The 22,272-nt window shown below is 41.8% G+C and overlaps 1 protein-coding gene across 1 annotated transcript in view; it reads left to right on the top strand.

The window, feature by feature from the left end:
- Positions 1 to 22,272, top strand: part of FAM135B (family with sequence similarity 135 member B) — a 219,134-nt gene that overhangs the window by 98,341 nt on the left and 98,521 nt on the right. Inside the window, exon 4 of the mRNA XM_005239481.4 lies at positions 1,513 to 1,592. Coding sequence (XP_005239538.1) covers positions 1,513 to 1,592 — 80 coding nt within the window. The remainder of the gene's footprint in view (positions 1 to 1,512; positions 1,593 to 22,272) is intronic.

Genomic DNA, 22,272 nt, shown 5'->3' with positions numbered 1-22,272 from the left:
GGAAGAAATCAGGAGCAATAGCATTAATTAAAAACTCCTACCAGAGTGCAAGGGCAGCATAAGGGAGAGAAAGATCAGGCAGTTTAGATTCAGTTGCTATTGTTTTTGACTAGATATACTGTGTGTATTTAGAATCTGAGCTTCTTTCATCTTCTTTTCTGAAAACTAACATGTAAATGGAGAGTTTTCATACCCACATTCTTGCCTAAAAGAGATATCTAAAAATGTCAAAGGTTGTGCTAGTGTTATATCCAAGTTGGCAAGGATCTGCCAGTTGGAGTAGGTAGGGTAATGTGAACTTCAGCCTCTGAAGTTGTTTTTTTCTCCCCATCAAACCCCTTTCTTCAGCTTTTAACTTAGCAGCAACAGATCTGGTTTATCCATGTTACACCCCCAGCAAAGATTTTATTGGTAAGTGTAACCTGTATGAGCTGTTGTTTATACAGCAGTACACAGAAAACAAGTTGCTTTAACTGTTCATTTCCACATATGGTTATACTCTTCTGAGGAAATAAATCTGCTAAGTGTCAGAGCATCTTTTGGTGTTGGGTAGACCTTTACAGTTCTAATTTAACTTTTATTTTTGTATTTAGAAGCTTAGGTAGAAATCAGGCTAAAAATATCTGCAAGTGCTTGTGCAATACACAGAATTTTTAAAGAAAGAAACAAAAGGTTTAGGAGGGAAAATGCAGAGAAAGTGGGATTGACATGAACATGCTGTTACAGCAGGTTAGTGGGAGATCTGCAAACAGGTGGAGGTATTGCTGAGCTACAATGTAGTGGGTTAGGTACTGTACACTGCCTCTTATTCTTTGTTCGTGAAAGTGGTGACGAAGGAAGACTGGGATGAGGGTTTTTCTCTGCTTGGACTGAGCTCATATTTGCAAACTTTAGAAAGTAACCTGCACCATGTGATACTTTAACCGGTGAAATTGCTGATGTCTTCTTTTTCTTTCTTCATCTAACAGTGATCACCTGTGGAATAGCAAATCACTAGAATACAGCTGGTTTAGTTATGTTTAATGGTAATGTTTTCATGATCTGGTAGCCTCAATATGGGTCAGCAGAATGATAATCACCATGTATAAATTGAATTTTCCTCGATGTGAGTTTAGCACATTTGTTGTCTTTTCACTGAAGTTTCCTCTGTCCTTGTTTTGTATTAAATTTGTCACTCCTTGTCTGATCTCACTGTCTTTTATTGTAGGTATTTCTTTATGTCTCTTTTCCCTACAAGAAGCCAAGAGCTTTTCACAATCTTTCCTCATTAGTCATACACCAGGCCATTGTGCCCACTCTGCCTGCTGTAAAATAGGAGGGGGCCTGATTAAAATCAGTATAAACCCACTTTAGGTAAAACAAAAAAACAGAAGAGAAGACTTAGTATTTCTGGGCATGCTTGTTCTCTTGGGCAGTTCTGTTTGAGTGCAGATGCCCAGGATGGGTTCTCACAGAATTTTATGTTTGATCAACCTATCTAACAGCATGTCGTTTTTAATTCTTGCTCTCCAGGTATTACCAGATAAGAGCTGGACTAAAGATCCCATCCAGGATTCCCCACAGGCTCTTTGCTACAATTGCAGGACAGACAGGTAAGCAGGTCCTAGAGAGGTGACATGACTGGAAGTGGGACAGCATGTAGGAGGAGAGTGTGTGTGGGGAAGTGGTGAGCCTGGATTTGGATCCAAACCTGGATTTTCCTAATGGTTAGTGGCTGCTCAGCTCTCTGTTCTGGTATGGGTTTGCACTAAATTGGACTAGGATTTTGCTGCTTGTGTCTGTCAGAAGAGCAGAGGAAATTCTTACCATCCTATCTGCGAGCAATCTGTCTTGTATGTGGCTTTCCTTGCTGACAATGGAAAGAGTTGATTTACTATTCTGAGTAATATCTGGATGAAATTTGTTTCAGTATGTAGTGGGTTGATGCTAGCTGGATGCCAAGTGCCCACCAAAACCTCTCTAGCACTCTCCTCAGCAGGACAGGGGAGAGAAAATGTCACAAAAGGCTTATGGTCAAGATAAGGATGGGGAGAGATCACTGACCAGTTACCACCATGGGCAAAACAGACTTGACTTTGGAAAATTAATGTAATTTATTACTAATCAAAATCAGATTAGGATAATGAGATAATAAAAACTAGATCTTAAAAGACTTACACCCCCCCCACCCCCGCCTTTTTCCCAGGCTCAATTTAACTCCTGACTTCTCTACCTCCTCCCTCCAAGTGGTGCAGGGGAACAGGGAATGGGGATTGTGGTCAGTTCATCACATGTCTCTGTTTCTCCTTCCTTCTCACACTTCCCCTGCTCCAGCGTGGTGTCCCTCCCCCAGGAGACAAAGTCCTCCATGAACTTCTCCAACATAAGAAGCATCCCAGGGGCTACAGTTCTTCACTAACTGTTCCAGTGTGGGTCCCTTCCATGGGGTGCAGTCCTTCAGGCACAGCTGGCTTCAGCATGGGTCCCTTGTGGCGGCACAAGCCCTGCCAGCAAACCTGCTCCAGCCTGGGCTCCTCTCCCCACGGGACCACAGGTCCTGCCAGGAGCCTGCTCCAGTGTGAGATTCCCATGGGGTCACATCCTCCTTTGGGCATCCACCTGCTCTGGGGTGGGGTTCTCCATGGGCTGCAGGTGGATATCTGCTCCACCATGGACCTCCATGGGCTGTAGGGGGATATCTGCTCCACCATGGACCTCCATGGGCTGTAGAGGGACAGCCTGCCTCACCATGGGCTCCAGCACCTGGAGCACCACATCACCATCCTTCTTCTTGGCATCTACAGAGTTGTTGCTCTCACATATTCTCATTGTCTCTTTGCTTGCAGTTGCTGCTGCAAAGGTTTTTTCATACCTTCTTAAATACGTTATTGCAGAGGTGCTGCCACCATCACTACTGGTCTTGGCCTTGGCCAGCAGCTGGTCAGCCTTGGAGCCGACTGACATTGGCTGTATTAGACACAGGGGAAGCTTCTAGCAGATTCTCATGGAAGGCACCCTTGTAGCCCCCCCCGCTACTAAAACCTTGCCATGCAAAGCCAATACACAATGTTAACAATAGCTTTTAGAGAATAACTTACAGCGTCCTTTTGACTTAATATTGTGCATGAAGGAATTAAAAATGCGAGTGCCTGATTAATGAGTTCCTGAACTTGGATATCACATTTTGGTAGTTTTACTTTTTACATTTGACAATTCTTGAGATTAACATTCTTTCATGGATTAAAGGTTATCTTTTATTTAAGTAAAAATGTATTTTCCAATTTGGAAGTCTGGTTCAATTGGCAATACAAAATTATTAGGCAAATTATATTTGTATAAAATGCAAAGAGCTATAAAAAAATATGAAGAAATGGCTTGAAAAATAGTTCCCAAGCTCAGTACCTGAATAAATAAATTTCTTTGGGAAATAAATGAATAAATAAATGTTGTCCAGGTTTGGAAAACCTCTTAGTGTGAAAAATCTCCAAATAAGAAAAAAAATATTATTTTTCATCCTGTTCCAGTGTACTTAGCCCTTAGCATATCCAGAATCCCCTGGAGTTCCTTTGCTCTCTGGGAATGTCCTCAAATTGCAGTAGTTTCTGGCATAAGTAGTCCTGCACTAATGAAATGCTCTCAGTATGAAGACAGCTAAAATTTTACTTTCTAGGGGCAAAAACCCCTCAACAAAAAATAAAAAATCCAAATTACTCCTATTCTGCATTGAACCAGGGATGTCTATATTATTTAAGGAAGAAGCTCAACTATTTTCTGTACTTTTTATTCAGATTAGTATGTTCTTCTGCCTGATACATCTTCAGTGCCCCATCTTCTTTCACCTGTGCTAGAAACAATTCCTGTAAAAGCATGGGCAGGAGATAGGCAGGCAGTGTGGTTACAGGATTAGCAGCTGACTTTCATAGTGCTAATGCAATCCAGACTGGAGTCTAATAGCTTTATAGGGCTAACATCAAGACAGGGGGTATTTAAATTGTTAAGGCTTTAAACAGCTTTTCCTTGGCTATCTTCGCAAGTACTTCTTAATTGATTTCATAGGTCTGCAAGACAGCATCGTTTAATGGGACTGACCTTAAAGGCAAACAGGCCATAATGTTCTTTTTGTTCTTATGCCACTGATCACTCTCAGTAAGGGGATGGCTGGGATAGGACTAATTAAATTGCTGTACATGTTTTAATAAGACACCCCTATTAAAGCAGTATTACAACAAAACAAGGGTGTTATAAAATAGTGAATAAACTCCTACCTCATCAATAGGAACAAATACAAAATAGGTGCAGTTCATGAGTGTGGTGTAAAGGAAGTATTTTTAATCTTTTCCTTATCAGGTTTGTAGGATCTTATGAGAACTGAGAATATATTTTGAAAACAATTATGTAAATTTATAAAGTAAAATCTGTGATATTCAGTAATAAAATATATAAGAGGTAGCATTTATCTTCCAGTGCATGTGGCCTTTTTATTAAATTTTACAGGATTTACAATAAAACCATGGGAACTGACAGCATTAGCGATGTTTGCTTCCCACTACAAGTTTGCTTCCCACTAGATGTTTGCTTCCCACTAGATGTTTGCAGCAACAGAGCCCAAAAAAAAGAAGTAGTTTTCAAGAATTCAGCAGAGAGGAAGCTGAAGCCTGTATCAGGCATTCCCTTGGTGTTTGCCAACCAAATCTGAACAGCAAGAACTCCATCCATGGTGCAGGGCCAACAGATTATATAGGAATCTTTGACCACTTACTGTATGTTCTGCATGTTGGCAGCATCCTGTCTACATTGTGGGAAGGGAATGGGCTGTGTGCCCCAGCTGAAGCAAAGGGGAGCCCTGTAGCCACTGTGGTTTGGTCGCTTAGGTCATCAAGGCTGCATATTAGCTTCTACTGAGTCAGGCTGTATGAACATAAATAAACCATGTAGCATATATACATAGGCACATATAGATATATATTCATTAAAAAAATATGTACATTTCATTCGTACTCCTAAGCATATTTAGCAAGGTGGATTTCCTTAAAGACAAGTGACTGGTGACTTTTTCAGCAGTGAAAAGGAGAGAGAACAAAGCTTGTTGTGCACTGTCTTCAGCTGCTGCCATGCAGGTTTTCAACCCACATGAAATTAGGTTCCTGTCTTTGAATAGATGCCATAACTGATGCAGCATGCTTTTGGCTTATAACGAACAAATTTTCCTCTCTGCTTGCTCTTGTGCAGCTCATAACAACACCTACTTCATTGGTCTCAGCATCAGTTCTGCAGGGCTGACCTAATGCAGACATATCTTAAAGCTAAACTCTAGAAATGCCTTTCTGAGTGGATTTATCCAGCTTTTGCCTCTGGTGCTCTTCAGCAGCCTGGCTTGTTAAAGTCACCATGTGGTGTCTACCTGCAGCATACAGTGGGCTGAATCTGCATGACTCAGTCACGAACAGCTACAGGAATGGGCAAAATGAATATGCCATCTCACAGTAGCACATTTGTATAATTAAGCTCCTTGGCTGAGCTAGTTTATGATCCACTGTCTTCCATAAGTTTTTAGGCTACTGTATAAATTTAGGGACAGCGATTCATAGAAATTATGAATACACAGCCATTCATTGATTTCCAGGCTACAGATACAAGATGAAAGACTGCAGGCGCTTATCTTAAAAATATATCTTTAAAACATGTTTACTTTCAAGTTTACCCATAAGCACACAATGATCATTGGTCAAAACACTAGGAGAAATAATGCTGGTCAGAAACAGTTGGGATTAGCTGTTTTATTTTGATTTCCTGCACCACCTGAAAGAGTGGAGAATGATGGAAACCAGAACAGTGTAGATGAGGTTTACTTAAATATTAGCAGCTTTAGGAAGTATATGATGATGAATTACATTGTTGAAGACTTAGCGAAATCTCAGGAAAAGTATAAATTTTAATTTCCTCTGTGGTTTTTTGCAGTAGTCTACATACCACTTACATGCATTACTGTTTTGAGAGACAATTATTCTTTATTAGTGACAGCTGCAGTCAGGTTTTTTTTCTAAGTTCTGTTTTTAGACGCCATGCCTCATTCTCATGTACTGCAGCCATGGATAGCTGCTTGCTTATCAGCTTGCCTAGCTGTTTACCGTACAGGCCAAGGAGATTGTTTTGGTGAGTGAACATTAAGAAAAAAATTATTTTGCATGGCATATAACTGAAGAAATTACTTAGGACTTTGATTTGTGTCCAGATTTCCTTTGTTTCTCCCATCCATATATCACATTAACAATTTTCAAAACTTTTCAAATAGACAAATATTTTTGAAAACCTGGCCTGAAAAATCTACTTGCAAGTAATACAAAGTATTTAAGAGAGGTTATTGCCTGCCAGGCTAATCTGTATTAGTTTGTAGCAGTGTTCCATCTAATTTTAGTCAATTAAATTGGGTTATTGTCTAAAAGTGCAGAAAGCCAGGCAGCCAAGGAATGCAGTTCGTTCTTCATCTATCTCATATAAGGCAGGGGAGGTAAGGTGCAATGTTTGTTCCAGAGAAGTCAAGAAAAAGTAGCTGTGACTGCCATTACACATTAACTCTTTTGGTTGGTGATTAGAGGTGTTTCATGTACACAGTTCAATGTTTTTTTCATAAAATGGAATATCTGACATTAGGTGACAAGAAAAAATTAGCATGATTTAAATTGTGATGTGCAAAAATGAAAGTAGGAGTATCAGAAAATGAAGAATGTTGCTGTAACCCGTGTTTGTATTGTGCTATACAAGTTCATGATCACCCACACTGAATGCCTTTTCCTATAAATTAAACATTGAACTGTGACTACTTTGCACCTAAGACCTAATCTGAAGGGTTAATTATGTGTCTGATATATTCCTTAACTGTTTGTGCTTGTTTTTAATAAACAATTAGTGATCCTAATATCTTTATTAATGTTTGCATATCTCAAGTAAGTTCCCGGTAAAAGAATTCTACTTTGATTATGAAAAGAAAAACCTTTTCTTGTAAATGGTTTCTTAATGCAAGTCAAAACAAGCATTTGCAGTTAGTTGCTCATTAGAGCAAGAAGAAACAGCACCATGACTTGTGGAACAGTACAAAATTGCAGTCATTAGTTTTAATAACTTTTTGAAAAGTAATTTCTGCCTCCATTAAGTGAAGATAAGCTTACTGCTTTTGAAGCATGAGAAAAGGGGGGAGAGTCATGCTTTAGCAAACACATGGTTTAGTTTTCAAAGCTTATTAAAGTAATCTGAAAGCAAATATGTATTTTATATATAGAATAAAGCATACTTGACAGACACAAATTATATCTTGAGGGGACCTTACTGTTAGAGAAGTTATTTTGGGGATGAGTTATCTTAGAAAACCTCATTAGCTGTGAGATCAAAAGAAATGGTTAGACAATTTAAGAATTGTTAATCCACAATCTAAACAGAACTAATTCTGTGATATTCCAAGAAAAAAAGAAGAAAGAAACAGAGATGAAAAGGAGTAAACCAGAGATATCTCTGACTGACATGCTGCTTCTGGGGGCACATCTCAATCCTTATCCAGTCAAGGCCTTTCATAAATGGCTCAAAGGATGGAAGCTGAAGACTTATTTGCAACTGGGAGATCTTCCATTGCAGACCCTGAACTATGCAGCACACCTTCCCTTCTCCCCTGCAGAAGCTGGGGCAGCTCACACAGATGGCGGTGGGGTAGGCCACAGTCTTGGAGGTGTTGAACAGCATCCCAGCCCAGTACTGAGACCTGGCCAGTGGAGAAAGCCAAAACTAAGAAGGGCCTGTAAGCACCAACACATGCCACAAGTCTCTTCCCCTAGGCAGTGAGTCTGAGACACAAAACTTCATCTTCAATGGCCACCTGAAGGCCTCAGCAAAGCAGAATCCAGTTGTTCAGATGCAAAGAGCCAGCACAGTATTTCTGCTGCTTGAGGCCAAGAATGAACTTCAGCTCTGTGGTTAAATAGATCATGCAGGTTTTTCAGACCTCCCACCCTGGTGTGATTTGAACCTTCACAGAGCTCCCTTCTCTTCCAGGTTTACTTACATGTCTCTGATTTCTCCACACAGTGGTCCTTGCTGCCTTCAGTCTAATGTAAGGTTCAAACTTCCAAGTCCTTTAAAATCCACCACTGCTCTAAACATCGAATAGAGATTTACACTAACTCGGTACGTAAATTGCATCCAGACAACTATTTCCTCCTGCTCTGCACTGATGAAAAACGATGTGGTGGTTCTATCATGATGTCTCGTACTTTAATCAGGGAATTTTATCATCTGAATTAATATTTGGAATAAATATATCAAGTGTCAGCTACACAGGTGACACAACAAATTAATATTTTGTCACCTAAATTTCTGAAGCATAGAATTATTTTCAGATGCAAATTTTTTAACTGAACAGCACTCTTAGAGAACTGGCAGGGTTTAGAAACAGAAATAAACATTACAAAAAGCATAGATTCTGTTTGTTTTAACAAAACATCAAGTATTTAAGGAAGCAAAGAGAAAACTTTTTGCTAATTCTAAGTGGGTCAGCTATTCTATCATCTCACATTTCAGCATGTCTGAGAAATGAACTTTAGTTTATAGAGCAATACAGCACTAAGAGACTGCGTTTATGTTAGGATATTTCATACAAGGAAATTAATAGGACATCTTGCCTTTTATCAACACTGAATCTATGTATGGGTAGAGAGGCAGTTTTATGTAATTCTTTCCATGAGGTGAATTCAAAATGTCAAAAGGCATGGTTAAGATAAAGGATTCATCTCAGAAATGTGCAGCTTTAATCAAAAGTCATGTTGAGGAAGAAAGCATTCTGAACTTTTTGATCAAGCAATTTAAAAATAATAGTGTCTCCTTCAGAAATTATCCTAAATGTAAAATCTGCATTTATTCCAAATATAAATATGCTAAACATAACATTTCAAAACTAAACCAAGTTTCTTCAAGTATTTAAATAAGAAAAAGATGATGCATTGAAAGGGTTTGTGCCTCGAAAATGTTGGGTTTTGCACATCTTAAAGTAGGTTTATTTTAGCTCAATAGTAAAAATGGGTGGTCTGCACGAGTATTGCTCTGCTGAAGAATGTGTATTTTCAAGCTTCAGCAATTGACTTTCAAGCCTTCTAAAAAGCAGATATGCAGTCCGTGCAGATGAATGTGGCAGATTCAGCAGTGGTTTGTTGCCTTTAAAGCCTAAAGTTTCAAAAGTCACTGGTTATTTGTACTGTCTCCCCCCTCCCCCTCGCCTGAAACACTAAAGTTTCAGGAGAAAGGTACATCTCAAACTGCTGTGTCAAAATGGTCTAACTAAATAACTTATCCCAGCTTACTATCTTCAATAAGATCTAGTATTCCCTGTTCAGCGAGTGCTGCATTAAAGAATGGATAGTTTGTGACAAATTATGAAAATCTTGACAATCAGCTGGTACGAACTAGCATGCAACAATTTTTATATACATCACAGGAGGAAAAAACACCAAAATGTGCCTGGAAAGCTATGCAGGAGGCAGCCCTGTTTTACCAGCAAAGCTCCTTCAAGTCTGTCATCAGAGCCAAAAGCAGAACGGATTTGCCTTAGCAGTCCATTGGAGCTACACATTCCTGTGAGCTCCAAGTACTTGAAAGGGTGTTACACAGTTAGTGCTAAGACAGAATAACATGTATATTTTCTTTCTACAGATATAAGAGATAAAACTGAAAGTTTGTCCCGCATCTCTTGAATTCATTGTGAAGCTGGGACAGTGTCACGTTTAACTGATGGCCGCAATAACCTCGTATTCCCTCTAGGTAACTTATATCAGAGGGAATACGACATGCTGAATAGAGGTCTAAAAATGCTAGAAACTTCTGCAGAAGATGCTACTGTGCTGGATTTATGTTAGTTAAGATATAGGCAGGGATCACAACTGAGTGTTTCCATAGAATCATAGAATTTTTCCGTTGGAAAAGCCCTTTAAAATCACCAAGTCCAACTGTAAACCTAACGCTGCCAAATCCACCAATAAACCGTGCCCACAAGTGCCACAACTACACATCTTTTGAATACCTCCAGGGATGGTGACTCAACCACTTCCCTGGGCAGCCTGTTCCAGTGCTTGGCAACACTTTCAGTGAAGAATTTTTTCCTAATATCCAATCAAAACCTCCCCTGGGGCAACTTGAGGCCATTTCTTCTTGTCCTGCCACTTGTTACTTTGGAGAAGAGACTGACACCTCACTACAGCCTCCTTTCAGGTAGTTGTAGAGAATGATAACGTCTCCCCTGAGTCTCCTTTTCTCCAGATAGTTTCTCTAGACCCTTCACCAGCCTCATTGCCCTGCTCTGGACACGCTCCAGCACCTCAATGTCTTTCTTGGAGTGAGGGGCCCAGAACTGAACCCAGGATTCGAGGTGCGGCCTCATCAGTGCCCAGTACAGGGGGACCATCCCTGCCCCTGTCCTGCTGGCCACACTGTCTCTGATACAGGCCAGGATACTGTTTGCCTTCTTGGCCACCTGGGCACACTGCTGGCTCATGTTCAGCTGGCTGTCAACCAACACTCCAAGATCCTTTTCTGCCAGGCAGCTTTCCAGCCGCTCTGCCCCAAGCCTGTAGCGCTGCGTGGGGCTGTTGTGACCCAGGTGCAGGACCCGGCACTGAGCCCTGTTGAACTTCATGCAGTTGGCAGCACATCAATCCAGCCTGTCCAGATCCCTCTGAAGAGCCTTTCTACCCTCAAGTAGATAAATGCTCCTGCCCAACTTGGCATTGTTTGCTGTTCTCTGCTGTCATTTTTCTGTTTTTCTAAAAGCTATTTAATACAGTTTTTATATAGTTCAGCTTCTCAAAGAGAGGGCATAAACACCTTTGTTGAAAGTTATGATTCACCAGGTAAGGGAAGATCTCGTATGCATTCATAGCGCTGAAGGGAGTGAGGGATTATATGAAAAAGTATGCAGCATGGCCACATGTCTATAGCCATGTGTTAGAGGTGTTCCCCAGTAATGGGCTCGTTTAGCATGGTTACATTCTTGGTCACTTCAGCCCCTTCGTAAATTTTACCGTCAAATTTAGCAGGTCATTCTGGGTTGAAGGTTTTGCTACCTAACCAAGGTAATAAATATGAGATCCCACCAGTTATCAGAGCTGAAAGACTTTGGGGTCTAAATCAATAGCAATTGAGTGTCTAAAATTTCAGAAAACTGCAACTTTTTTTTTTTATATATAGGGACTAAAAGTATTTCTAAGCCTTTCTTTATAAATACTTACAGATGGTGGATTATGTCCCAGTGTTCTGCTGAACAAATCATTACAGACATGCTGCAGGGAGTCATGGCTTCTTGAGACTATATGTTGTTGGGATGTCCTTATGACTATGGGATGTAGAAGATCATAAAAAAAAAAAAATGGATTTAAATATCGTGAGATCTATAGATTACAGTTGCTATGTAAGAAGTAGATACTGATAAGTTAGAACATATGCATATACTCTTAACAGCTACAGGTAATAGTGCTTCTTCCCTGGGGATGGTATCTTACATGATTTATTTATAAGCTTTCTAACAAGCCTTATTTTGCCAAATTTTCTATACTAGCAGGAAATAGTTGTTTTGTAATGATGTGTTAGGTTTTATTTTAAGGACAGGCAATAAATCATCTGTAACTGGAGTTATGGCTATGAGATGGAAGCAGCACTGGGAACCTGTGACTGGGGGTAGAAATCATCTAACTGCTGATATCTATGCTGTGAGTGTCTTCAACTAAGCTAATCAACCAGTCTCCCTTTATAGTCAGAGGAGATTAACAGGTAATTTGAGAGAGTAATTTAACAGACCTATTTTAAGATGAGTTGAATCACACCTATTTCTGTCCATTTACTATAAAAGAAGTTGCAGGAACTTCTGCAGAGAGATGTTTCCATTGTGTTTGTGAAAGACCTGGCACAAAAAGGCTTTGATTGCAGTTTGTGCCTTCATGTATGTATGCAAATTAGGCAAGTAATAATGAAAAGTAGGAAAGGTGACACAGTCAGCAGAGAGACCAAACGGCACCTTCTCTTTCCCAGCAAATAATCAAAGATGATAGCTTGATTCAGGATTTTGCGTAATGCTTCCAAATGGTTTCTCAGGGTAAAAAATCATAGAATTATAGAATGGTTTGTGTTGGAAAGGACCTTAAAGATCATCTAGATTGATCTCCTCTGCCATGGGCAGGAACTCCTTCCACTAGGCGAGGCTGCTCAGAATTCTATCCAACCTGGCCTTGAACACTTCCAAGGACAGGGCATCCACAATTTCCCTGGGCAACCTGTTCCAGTGCCTCACCACCCTCACAGTGAAGAATTTCTTCCTTATATCTAGTCTAAATCTACTCTCTTTCAGCTTAAAGGTGTTCTCCTTTGCCCTGTCACTGCATGCCCTTGGAAAAAATCCCTCGCTAGCTGTCTTGTTGGCCCCCTTTTAGGTACTGGAGGGCCGTTATAAGTCCCTGGAGCCTTATTTTCTCCAGGCTGAACAACCCCCACTCACTCAGCCTGTCTTTATAGGGGAGGCGCTCCAGCCCTCTGATCATCTTTGTGGCCCTCCCTTGGACTTGCTTCAACAGGTCCATGTCCTTCCTATGTTGGGGGCCTCAGAGCTGTATGCAGTACTCCAGGTAGGGTCTCACCAGAGCCAAGGGGGAGAATCCTTTCTCTCGGCCTGCTGGTCACACTCTTGATGCAGTGCAGGATACAGTTGGCTTTCTGGGCTGCAAGCTTTCATCGCTGGGTCATGAGCTTTTCGTCCATCAGCATCCCCAAGTCTTTTTCCTCAGGGCTGCTCTCAATCCATTCTCCATCCAGCCTGTGTTTGTGCTTGGTATTGTCCTGACCCACATGCAGGATCTTGCACTTGGCCCTGTTGAACTTCTTGAGGTTTGCACGGGCCCATCTCTCAAGCCTATCAAGGTGCCTCTGGATGGCATCCCTTCCCTCCAGCGTGTGGACCACACCACACAGGTAGTTGTCATTGGTGTTTACCAGTTGCTGAGGTTGCACTCAATTCCCACTGCCCATGTCACCAACAACAATATTGAATAACACTGGACCCAGTACAGACTTCTGAGACATGCCACTCATCACTGGTCTCCACTTGGACATTGAGCTGTTGACTGCAAGTCTTTGAGTGCAGCCATTTAGCCAATTCCTTATCCACTGAGTGGTCCATCTGTCAAATGCATGTCTCTCTGGTTTAGAGACAAGGATGTCATGTGCAGCAGTGTCAAATGCTTTGCACAAGTCCAGGCAGGTGACATCAGTTGCTCTTCCCTCATCCACCAATGCTGTAACCATATCGTAGAAGGCCACCAAATTTACCCTTAGTGAAGCCATGTTGCCTGTGACCAATTACCTCTCTGTTTTCTATGTCCCTTGGCATAGTTTCTAGGAGGATCTGCTCCATGATCTTGCCAGGCACTGAGGTGAGACTGACTGACCTGTAATTTCCCATGTCTTCTTTTTTTCCCCTGTTTTTAAAAATGGGGGTTATGTTTCCCCTTTTCCAGTCAGTTGGAACTTCACCAGACTGCCATGACTTCTCAAATATGATGGATAGTGGCTTAGCAACTTTATCAGCCAGTTCCTTCAGGACCTGTGGATGCATCTCATCAGGTCCCATGGACTTGTGCACTTTCAGGTTCTTTAGATATTCTTGAACTTGATCTTCTTCTACAGTGGGTGGTTCTTCATTCTTCCAGTACCTGCCTTTGCCTTCTGTGACTTGGGTGGTGTGGCTGGAGCACTTGTCAGTGAAGACTGAAGCGCAGAAGTCTTTGAGTACATCAGCCTTCTCCAGATTCCAGGTAACAAGGTCTGCCATTTGCTTCTGGAGAGGGCCCACATTTTCTCTAGTCTTCCTTTAATCACTGACGTACCTATAGAAGCTTTTCTTGTTCTCCTTTATGTCCCTGAACAGACTTAATTCCATCAGGGCTTTAGCTTTCCTAATGTAGATCCCTGGCTGCTCAGACAATTTCTCTGTATTCCTCTCAGGCTACCTGTCCTTGCTTTCACCCCCTGTAGGCTTCGTTTTTGTGTCTGATTTTGTCCAGGAGCTCCTTGTTCATCCGTGCAGGCCTCCTGGCATTTTTGCCTGACTTCCTTTTTGTTGGGACACATCGCTCCTGAGCTTGGAGGCGGTGATCCAGCTTTTAACCAGCTTTCTTGGGTGCCTCTTCCCTTCCAGGCTTTATCCCATGCTACTCTACCAAGGAGATCTCTGAAGGGGCTGAAGTCTGCTGTCCTGAAGTCCAGGGTAGTGATCTTGCTGCCCATTCTCCTTGCTGCCCTAAAGATCGTGAACTCCACCATTTCATAGTCACTGCAGCCAAGGCTGCCCTTGAGCTTTACATTCCCTACCAGCCCCTCCTTGTTGGTGAGAACAAAGTCCAGCATAGCACTTCACTTCTTTGGCTCCTCTGTCACTTGTGGAAGGAAGTTATCACCAACTCATTCCAGGAACCTCCTGGGTTGCTTATGCCCTGTTGCATTGTCCCTCCAACATACATCGGGGTGGTTGAAGTTCCCCATGAGGACCAGGATTGTGAACTCGATGCTGCTGCTATCTGTCTACAGAGGACCTTGTCCACTTGGTCTTCCTGGTTGGGTGGCCTGTAGCAGACCCTCACTATAATGTCACCTGTCCCTGCCCTCCCTTTAATATCCTGACCCATAAGCTCTAGGTTGGCCCCTCATCCAACCCTGGAAAGAGAGCCATGCACTTTAGATGGTCATTGACATAGAGGGAGACACTCCCTCCTCGTCTACTCTGCCTGTACTTCCTAAAGAGCTTATATCCTTCCATTCCAATATTCCAGTCATAGAAGTCATCCCACCCCATCTCTGCAATGCCAATAAGATCATAGCCCTGCAGGTGTACACACATCTCTAACTCCTCTTGTTTATTGCCCATGCTATGTGCGTTTGCATAGTCATTTAGGTTGTGCCCCCAGTGAGGCTGACTTCCTAGCTGAAGTGGCTGGAATTCCTTTGTGCTGCTCTTCAGGTGCTCTCCTGCTGACCTGTGATCCCTCTGCAGGCTCTGCGCATCTATTGCTGTCGCTGGCATCAAACTGGCAGGAGTGGGATGGATTGCAGTTCCTCCCCCCTGGCAACTTTAGTTTAAAGCCCCCTTCACCAGCTTGGCAAGCTTATGACCAAAGATACTCTTCCCCTTTTTTGTTAGATGGGACCCCATCAGCCCCCAGTAGACCAGGTTTCTCAAAGTGAGTCCCATGGTCTAAGTAGTTGAACTCCTGGCTGTGGCACCAGTCCCTTTGACCAGGAGGATTGATGAAAAAACTACCTGCACACCAGAGTCCCCTACTGCTGCTCTCAGGGTTCTGTAACCCTTGCTGGTACTCCTCAGACTGCTCCTGTCTGTGTTGCTGGTGCCCAGTTGAAACAACAGCAGTGGATAATAAAAGTGGACTGTGTGAGGCTTGGTAGTCTCTGGGTGACATCCTTGATACGAGCCCCAGGTAAGCAGCAGCCTCTAGAGAGGGTGTCAGGCTCGCACATGGGTGCCTCTGTACCTCTCAGAAGAGAGTCCCCTGCTACTATCACCCATCCCCTGTTCTTAGTTGTGCTGGTTGATATATGGGGAGCAGATCGGGTTGCCTTACTCAGCTCCAGCATCTCTCCTGGTATGACTGGTCTTTCCTCTGCATTCTGCAGAGTGGTGAAATGGTTCTGCAAGGGCACCTCAGGCTTCAGGAGAAGTCTCTTCCTTCTGCAGGTCCTTGCCATTGCAGGCTTCCATTCTTCTGCATTATTGGCCCCACTCCCTTCTGTATATGCCAGTGAGGGAATTTTTGGCTGTTGGGCTGTGGGTCCACTGCAGACTGCCAGCCCTCCACCTCCCTCTTAGCCTCCCCGATGTCATGCAGACTTCTTACCACAGCTCAGTCACCTGCTGCAGGAGGTCTTCCACTTGGGCACAGCTTTTAGAGGCAGGTCTGCTGCCTGGCCCAGCCCCAGGGGAATGGTCTAGGCATTTCCTGCAGCCTGAGGTCCACACTGCAGCCTCTGCCTTCAGCAGCTCCATCTGGGTGAAGGCACCGGCCACTGCTGGGGTAGATGGTGCAGACCCCCCAACTGGAGCTGCAGCCTTTGCAGACTCCACTATGAGAACAACTTCCTTATTCTTTTCTTTGGACTGCATTCTGTCACTAACAGGAAAAAAAGCTATATGATGTGAAAAAATGAATTCACATTTTCCTTCCAGAATGGCACAGTGGTTTATTAATTGAAAATGAAATCATGGAAGTGGTGTAGTTTATTTATATTTTGTAAGACTAAAACTATGATTACATTTTCACAATAAATTTTATAGATGGACGAAGAACATACTGGGAAGTAGAAGCCAGGCTTGAATTTTCATGAACCAGGAACTGGATTTGAGGTTCAGCAAAGCATTCTGTGCTGTATTACTCTGTTGTCAGTAGCTCTGAAGCTTAATATTATGTATTAGATGTGACCATGAATTAGAAAAATGACAGAATTTTATGTGCTTTCAAGTGTACATGTGGGCCTTTCAGAAGTATTTGCTTAATTTACTATTCCTCACAAGGAATGCCGGTTGATCTAATTTCCCATAGATAACACTGACACAGGGACTGCTCTGAAAAATCTGGTGGCCTACAGATTGAACCAGGGAACACAGCAGGACAAACTGTGTGTCCTTGTGTCTGTCTTATCTGTAAAATCATTGTACTGCTTCAAAGATGCAAATATATATATGAAACCTAATAACTTTCCAAATATGTAAGATAAACAACAAGAATCCAAATAGCTGGCTTCTATCAGGTGAATTAAAGTCTCCCATCAGCAGAAAAGCTATGCCCCAGGTAGGAGAATGATGTCACTGTGAGAGGAAAAAGTTCTGGGGGATTTGTTTATTGATTATTCTATGTCCAGAAAGGACCATTTCAGTAGCTAGTCTGATGCCCTCTGAAACTAAACCACAGAACTGCCAGCGTTTTGTGGACAAAGCACAGCACTGGTGTTTGAACTGTGGCGTACCATTGTAGTTGGATGTTAAATACTAATTTTTAAGAGACGGGTGCATTTTGGGATGTTGTTTTTGATTTGGTTTGTTGGTTGGTTTTTTTTTTAATTCCATTTCTACTTGACAGAAAGGATTGGCCTGCTTTCTATGAATAGCTTTTTTTTTTCTAATAGGAGAAACAAGTGGAATACCCATTGCCTTTTTAGCTGCTGTAACCAGAAACATTTGATGTCTCTTTCTGTTGTAGTTTTAGTCTTCATCTTCTTTGTGTTCTTATTGTTGAAAGGAGCTAAAAAAAATCAGATAGAATCTGTTGGATAGGGCTTAGAGCAACATAATCTAGTGAAAGATGTCCTTGCCTGTGGCAGGGGGTTGGAACTAGGTGAACTTCAGTGGTCCCTTCCAACCTAAACCATCCTATGATTCTGTGATTTTAAGTACGAATTTTAATGACCAGCATGAACAAAGAATATGGGTTTGAATGCAATAATTTCAATTTTCTTCTTACAGTTGCCTTATATAAACATTAAATGTGAGAAGAAATGAGTAAATAAATTGGTCCCTTCAGGCATAAGCACTTTTCCTGGATTGAGATTGCCCTTTAAGTGCTTACATTTCATTTCGATGTTGAACCTGCACAGACAGGATGTGTGCGATGTTTTAAAACTGTGCCTAGAGTCAAATTGCTTTCTTACTGATGATGTGTGTACTGCCCCTAAAGAAAGACCTCATTGTATAGGTGCTCTCATATCTTGCCATCTCGCATCTGTAGTGGGATCTTTGAGACATGCTGTAGGCAGCCCATCTAGCAGTGCCTAACTGTAGAGGAATGAAGCTGGATTAATTAGCATTGATAATATACAGCTGTGGGCTGGCTTCAGGGGTGGCAGGTTGGCTGATGTAGATGAGGTGCAGCTGTGGCTGGTTAAGTTAAGATGTTGGGCAGCTGAGGAAGAGAGAGAGGAAGAAGCAGAGAGAAGAGGGAATGTGTGCCCTGGGTGAGGAGAGACTGGGAGAAGGCAGCAGAGGGACTGGTGTGAAGAGTATTGTGGTATGTGATGGTAAAAGACCTTGTTGTAGCCAGCTAGTTTGGAGAGTGCTGCGTCAACTAACAACCTACTACAGCAATGCTACAGCATGTGTTCAGTCCTGGCATTGGACCGTATGTCCCAGTGGGAAACCCCCAGTTTTGCTTTAGACTTTGCATGCCAGCATCTGTTTGCGTGGAGAAGGAATCTGGTTTGAATGGCAGCATTGAACCATTTGCTGCCTACAGGGACTGATCTTGCTCTCTCTGTCTGACAAAAAAAACACTTGAGAGATAGTCATTAGGAAGTCAAGGGAACTACACAAACTGGGGAAGAAGGTAGAGGCCTGAGGAGAAGGAGACCTCAGGTTTGTATAATCTACTGAATAGCAGAACAATTCAAACCTTCTTCTTCCTTCTTCAGACTTGCATCCCCTGCTGGCATGACACCACAGAGCCTGTAGGTAATGCTGGAACTCAACGCTTCCTTTCTGACAGATTTCCACACACAGAAGTAATGTTGCGTGTATGTTTATAGACTTACTTAAAAACCTGTTTTGTCTTGGAACTCATGCAAAACTTTCACACCTTTGCTGAAGATTAAAAGCAATGTGTATCCTGAACAGGGAACAATTTGCATTGTCTTTGCACCTGCATGAACGATTAGGAAGCACTTGAAGCCAGGTAACAAACCAAGTGGTTCAAATAGGTGCAAGCTATGTGCCCCCCCTCCCCTTAGTTTTGTCTTTTCTTCTTTTCTGTATCTAGGGTCATGTAAATTTGGGTCCTCTTTCATGTTTCATGAACAAACAACCTCTCCACACTACATGGAGCCTCTAAATGTGACCTGATCTGTCAGAAGCAGACACTTTCTCTGGTGGCTGATGTAAAATTCTGTGTAGTAAAATGCTGGTTTGTGACTTGAAGCTTAAAATCAGTCCTGTTGGCTTAAATGTGCAGGATCTATTAGATAAACACTCGCTTAAAGGTTTAATAGATTGGGGATAAATGTTAGGAAAACTCCTGATTTCACCTTGATTTTAAATTATATAGCTGGTGGCATAAAAATAAGTGGTGCAATACCATGCATTATATAGAAACTCTAAGAAAGTTCAAAATGACAGACTTGGCTTTTACAGACATGTGGTAAAATCTCACCTTCTACTGCAGATAATGTGTGACTTAATCTTCCCCTTGCGTACATGTGGGAGGAGTCACAATGCATATTAAAAATTTGCTACTACAAACCCCTCCACGGGTAAGATCATTAACTCCCTGAAACTGCACGGTGTCCATTTAAATATGCCTCCAAGGACTGTGTGTAAGGTGGGTAGATCAGTAGAGTAGTTGACTCACTATATTTTTCTGTGTCAGAGCAGAAAGTGATAAAGTCAATCTCCAGCCACTATGGGCTGTAATTTTTTACAGTATTGCAGACTATAACTTTGAGAGATCTGTTTCACAAGAGTACTTTATAAATACTGTGCATGTTGTTTGAGGAGAAAAATAAAATGTATTATGAAGAAAAGCTTGTAATTGAGAAATGGTACTCTACTTTCTGACCTTTCTTCTTAAAGAAATGATATTGCACATTAATAGGCTTATTTAGTATCAAAATCTGATATTTAAACAAAGGAAAAAAGAACACAACAAAAGTAAATTAGAAAAAAAATGGAAATAAACACAGTATCTCTTAAGAGTAAGAATAAAGCTTTCTCATTATGCTAGAAGAAACAGTCATTAAATTTACTCATTTAGTTCAGAGAAACTTGTTTCAGCATTTGTTGCTTTTACAAAAGAAACTCTATTGGCAGTGTAGAGAATATCCTTCTGTTAACTGACGTTTCATTTGGTTAGACAGATAAAGAACACAAAAATGAAACCGTGGCGCATATGGATAGTAACCAAACTCTATTTCCAGTACCCCACATCCAGTGTGCTCAAGCCAGTGAATACCACAAGTAAAGCCTCAGAAAAGAGCTTAACAGAAACAAACCCCCCCGAGTGTTTGTAGCACTGAGTTATGTTGAAGTTATAAATGTGCCTGTGCGGCATATGACAGCTGGAGGATTTGAGGACCCAGCAGGATTTATTAGTCCCTAATTCCTAAGATTGATCAACTCTTTCTCCCAGCTCTGATCTTGAGCAATCAGCCTCCCTCTGTTTTAGTTTTCCCATATGAATAATGGGGTTAATTGTATCTGTATCATAAGGGTATTGTGAAACTTAATTACTTAATATAAAGAGCTTTGATATTCTTGGATATGTGACAGTGTAGGACAGCAGAGAATTATTTATGGCCTTGAAACTTTTTATGGTTGGTTCACATTTTAGAAAGTAATACAGTGGATCTGAAGAGGGAAATGTTTGACCTACTATTTCTACCACGCACTGCATAATGAGTTGCAGTAATAACAGTAATCAGGGAGTCTGTTAATGTAATTAACACCACTGACATTTCTTCTAGGTGGGAGGTTTTTGAATATGGCTTCTGTCCTAAATGGAAGTATGCTGCCACATCATCATAGCTGCTGTACCACATCCAAAATTAGGAAAATAATTCTGCTTATGAAAATATTTCTCCCCCACCTCTACACATTAACCTGCCAGAAATAACTAATATGCATTTGGAAAATCTGCAGCAGTGGAACAGCTTCTGTTTTTCACAATCTGACTACTGCCAGTGGCTCTGTAGTGTCATCAGTCCCGTAGTCATTCATGGCAAGAAACAAGGGTTAGTTCGGTGGAAGGTGTTGGCCCTAAGCTCTGCAGTGTAGGTGGCATAGTATGGGAGTGGAAGGGTGTCTAGGACTTGTTCTTTTGTTATGTGCAAAGGAAAATATAAAACTAATTCTTTTGTATGCTCATGAAGACTATTATCAGTTCACCTGAACACCAACATACGAGGCTCCTCCCAGAGTGCCTGGTGCCTTGTTGTGTGTGTCGGACACCTCTGGATCCAAGTTCAGGAGGTGAATCACATGCTGAGGGAAGAGCTGAATGCAAGCTTCCTTGGAGCTTGGGCTGCCACCCCATCACAGGAGACTGCGCTACTTCATTTGCTCTGCGACTCTCTGTGCCCATCAAAGCTTGGAGCTGAAAGGACTCTGTGGCTGCATGATTTGTTGTGAATATGAAAGAGACACCAGCTGAGATGAGTGTGCCGTTAAGGGCTGTCCAGAGGGAAGGAGATTTCAGCCTCAAACAGCAAAAATCACTTCCCCTACCAGCTTAGCTGCATCCCTTCTGCACAGTGCCTGGGTAGCATAATATATTCAGCCAGCTGCCAACTAGGTGGAAATTTTCTCTTTAACACTTTCTTCACCTTAGGGCTGTTCTTAGGCAGATGGCATCTTCCTGTTTGTTTGGCAATGTTCTTTCACTTTTTGGGAAAATTCAGTTTAATGCCTGCCATGTATATGGAGGAAGTTGCATATTTATGTCTTCAGAAGCAACAGAGAGAACAAATTAAATAATGTAGGGGAAAAGAACTATTTTCTTTTAAACAGCTCAGATACATTGATTAATGATTTTTGGTATTTGCTCATTAACAGCACTAGGTATTGACACTTCTGCATAGCACTTTCCATCTGTGCATCTCAGCATGCCTTGTTACTTACTGTGAGTTCACAGCTTTAAGGCCAAGTTCTTGTGAGGTAAACAAGAGCTTATGTCTGTATTGTGAAGTACAAAAACATACTGAAGATCTTTAGCCTAGCTTTGAACTGGTACATTCTGCGACCTAACACAACACCTTCTATAAACCAACTTACCTCCTGAGAGCAGTGTACTTGTGCTGAATGTTTCTTCATCAGCACATTGTACCGTATTCATCCCGCCTCTTACTATGATAGAGGTTTCCTGGCTATTATCTTAGGTGTATTTGCACCATGCTCTGTTGTGCAGTTGTTGGTATCGTCAATTTTTTTCCTGTAATTGTCACTCCAAAAACCCAACTAAAGCCCTGCACTGATGTAGACCAAAACTGTTGTGTGTCTGCAGGCCTTATCAGGAGATGGAAACCAGTACAACTGGAGGTCAAGTTTTATCCATGGAAATAATGGAAAGTACTGAGTGAGGTTTTTAAATGCAACTCTTCCCAAAGTCCTCTCGTTCCACTGAATAGTATGAGGTTTTCAACTGTAATGGTGCATTGGTGAAGGTGAAGGCAAGTCCAGTTTACTGTTGTGCTGAGAGTACTTCCAATCATGGTGACTAATATAATCTC

The sequence above is a fragment of the Falco peregrinus genome, chromosome 3, assembly GCF_023634155.1.
Source record: "Falco peregrinus isolate bFalPer1 chromosome 3, bFalPer1.pri, whole genome shotgun sequence".
NCBI classification, from domain to species: Eukaryota; Metazoa; Chordata; class Aves; order Falconiformes; family Falconidae; genus Falco; species Falco peregrinus.
This window is presented reverse-complemented; position numbering and strand designations above follow the sequence as displayed.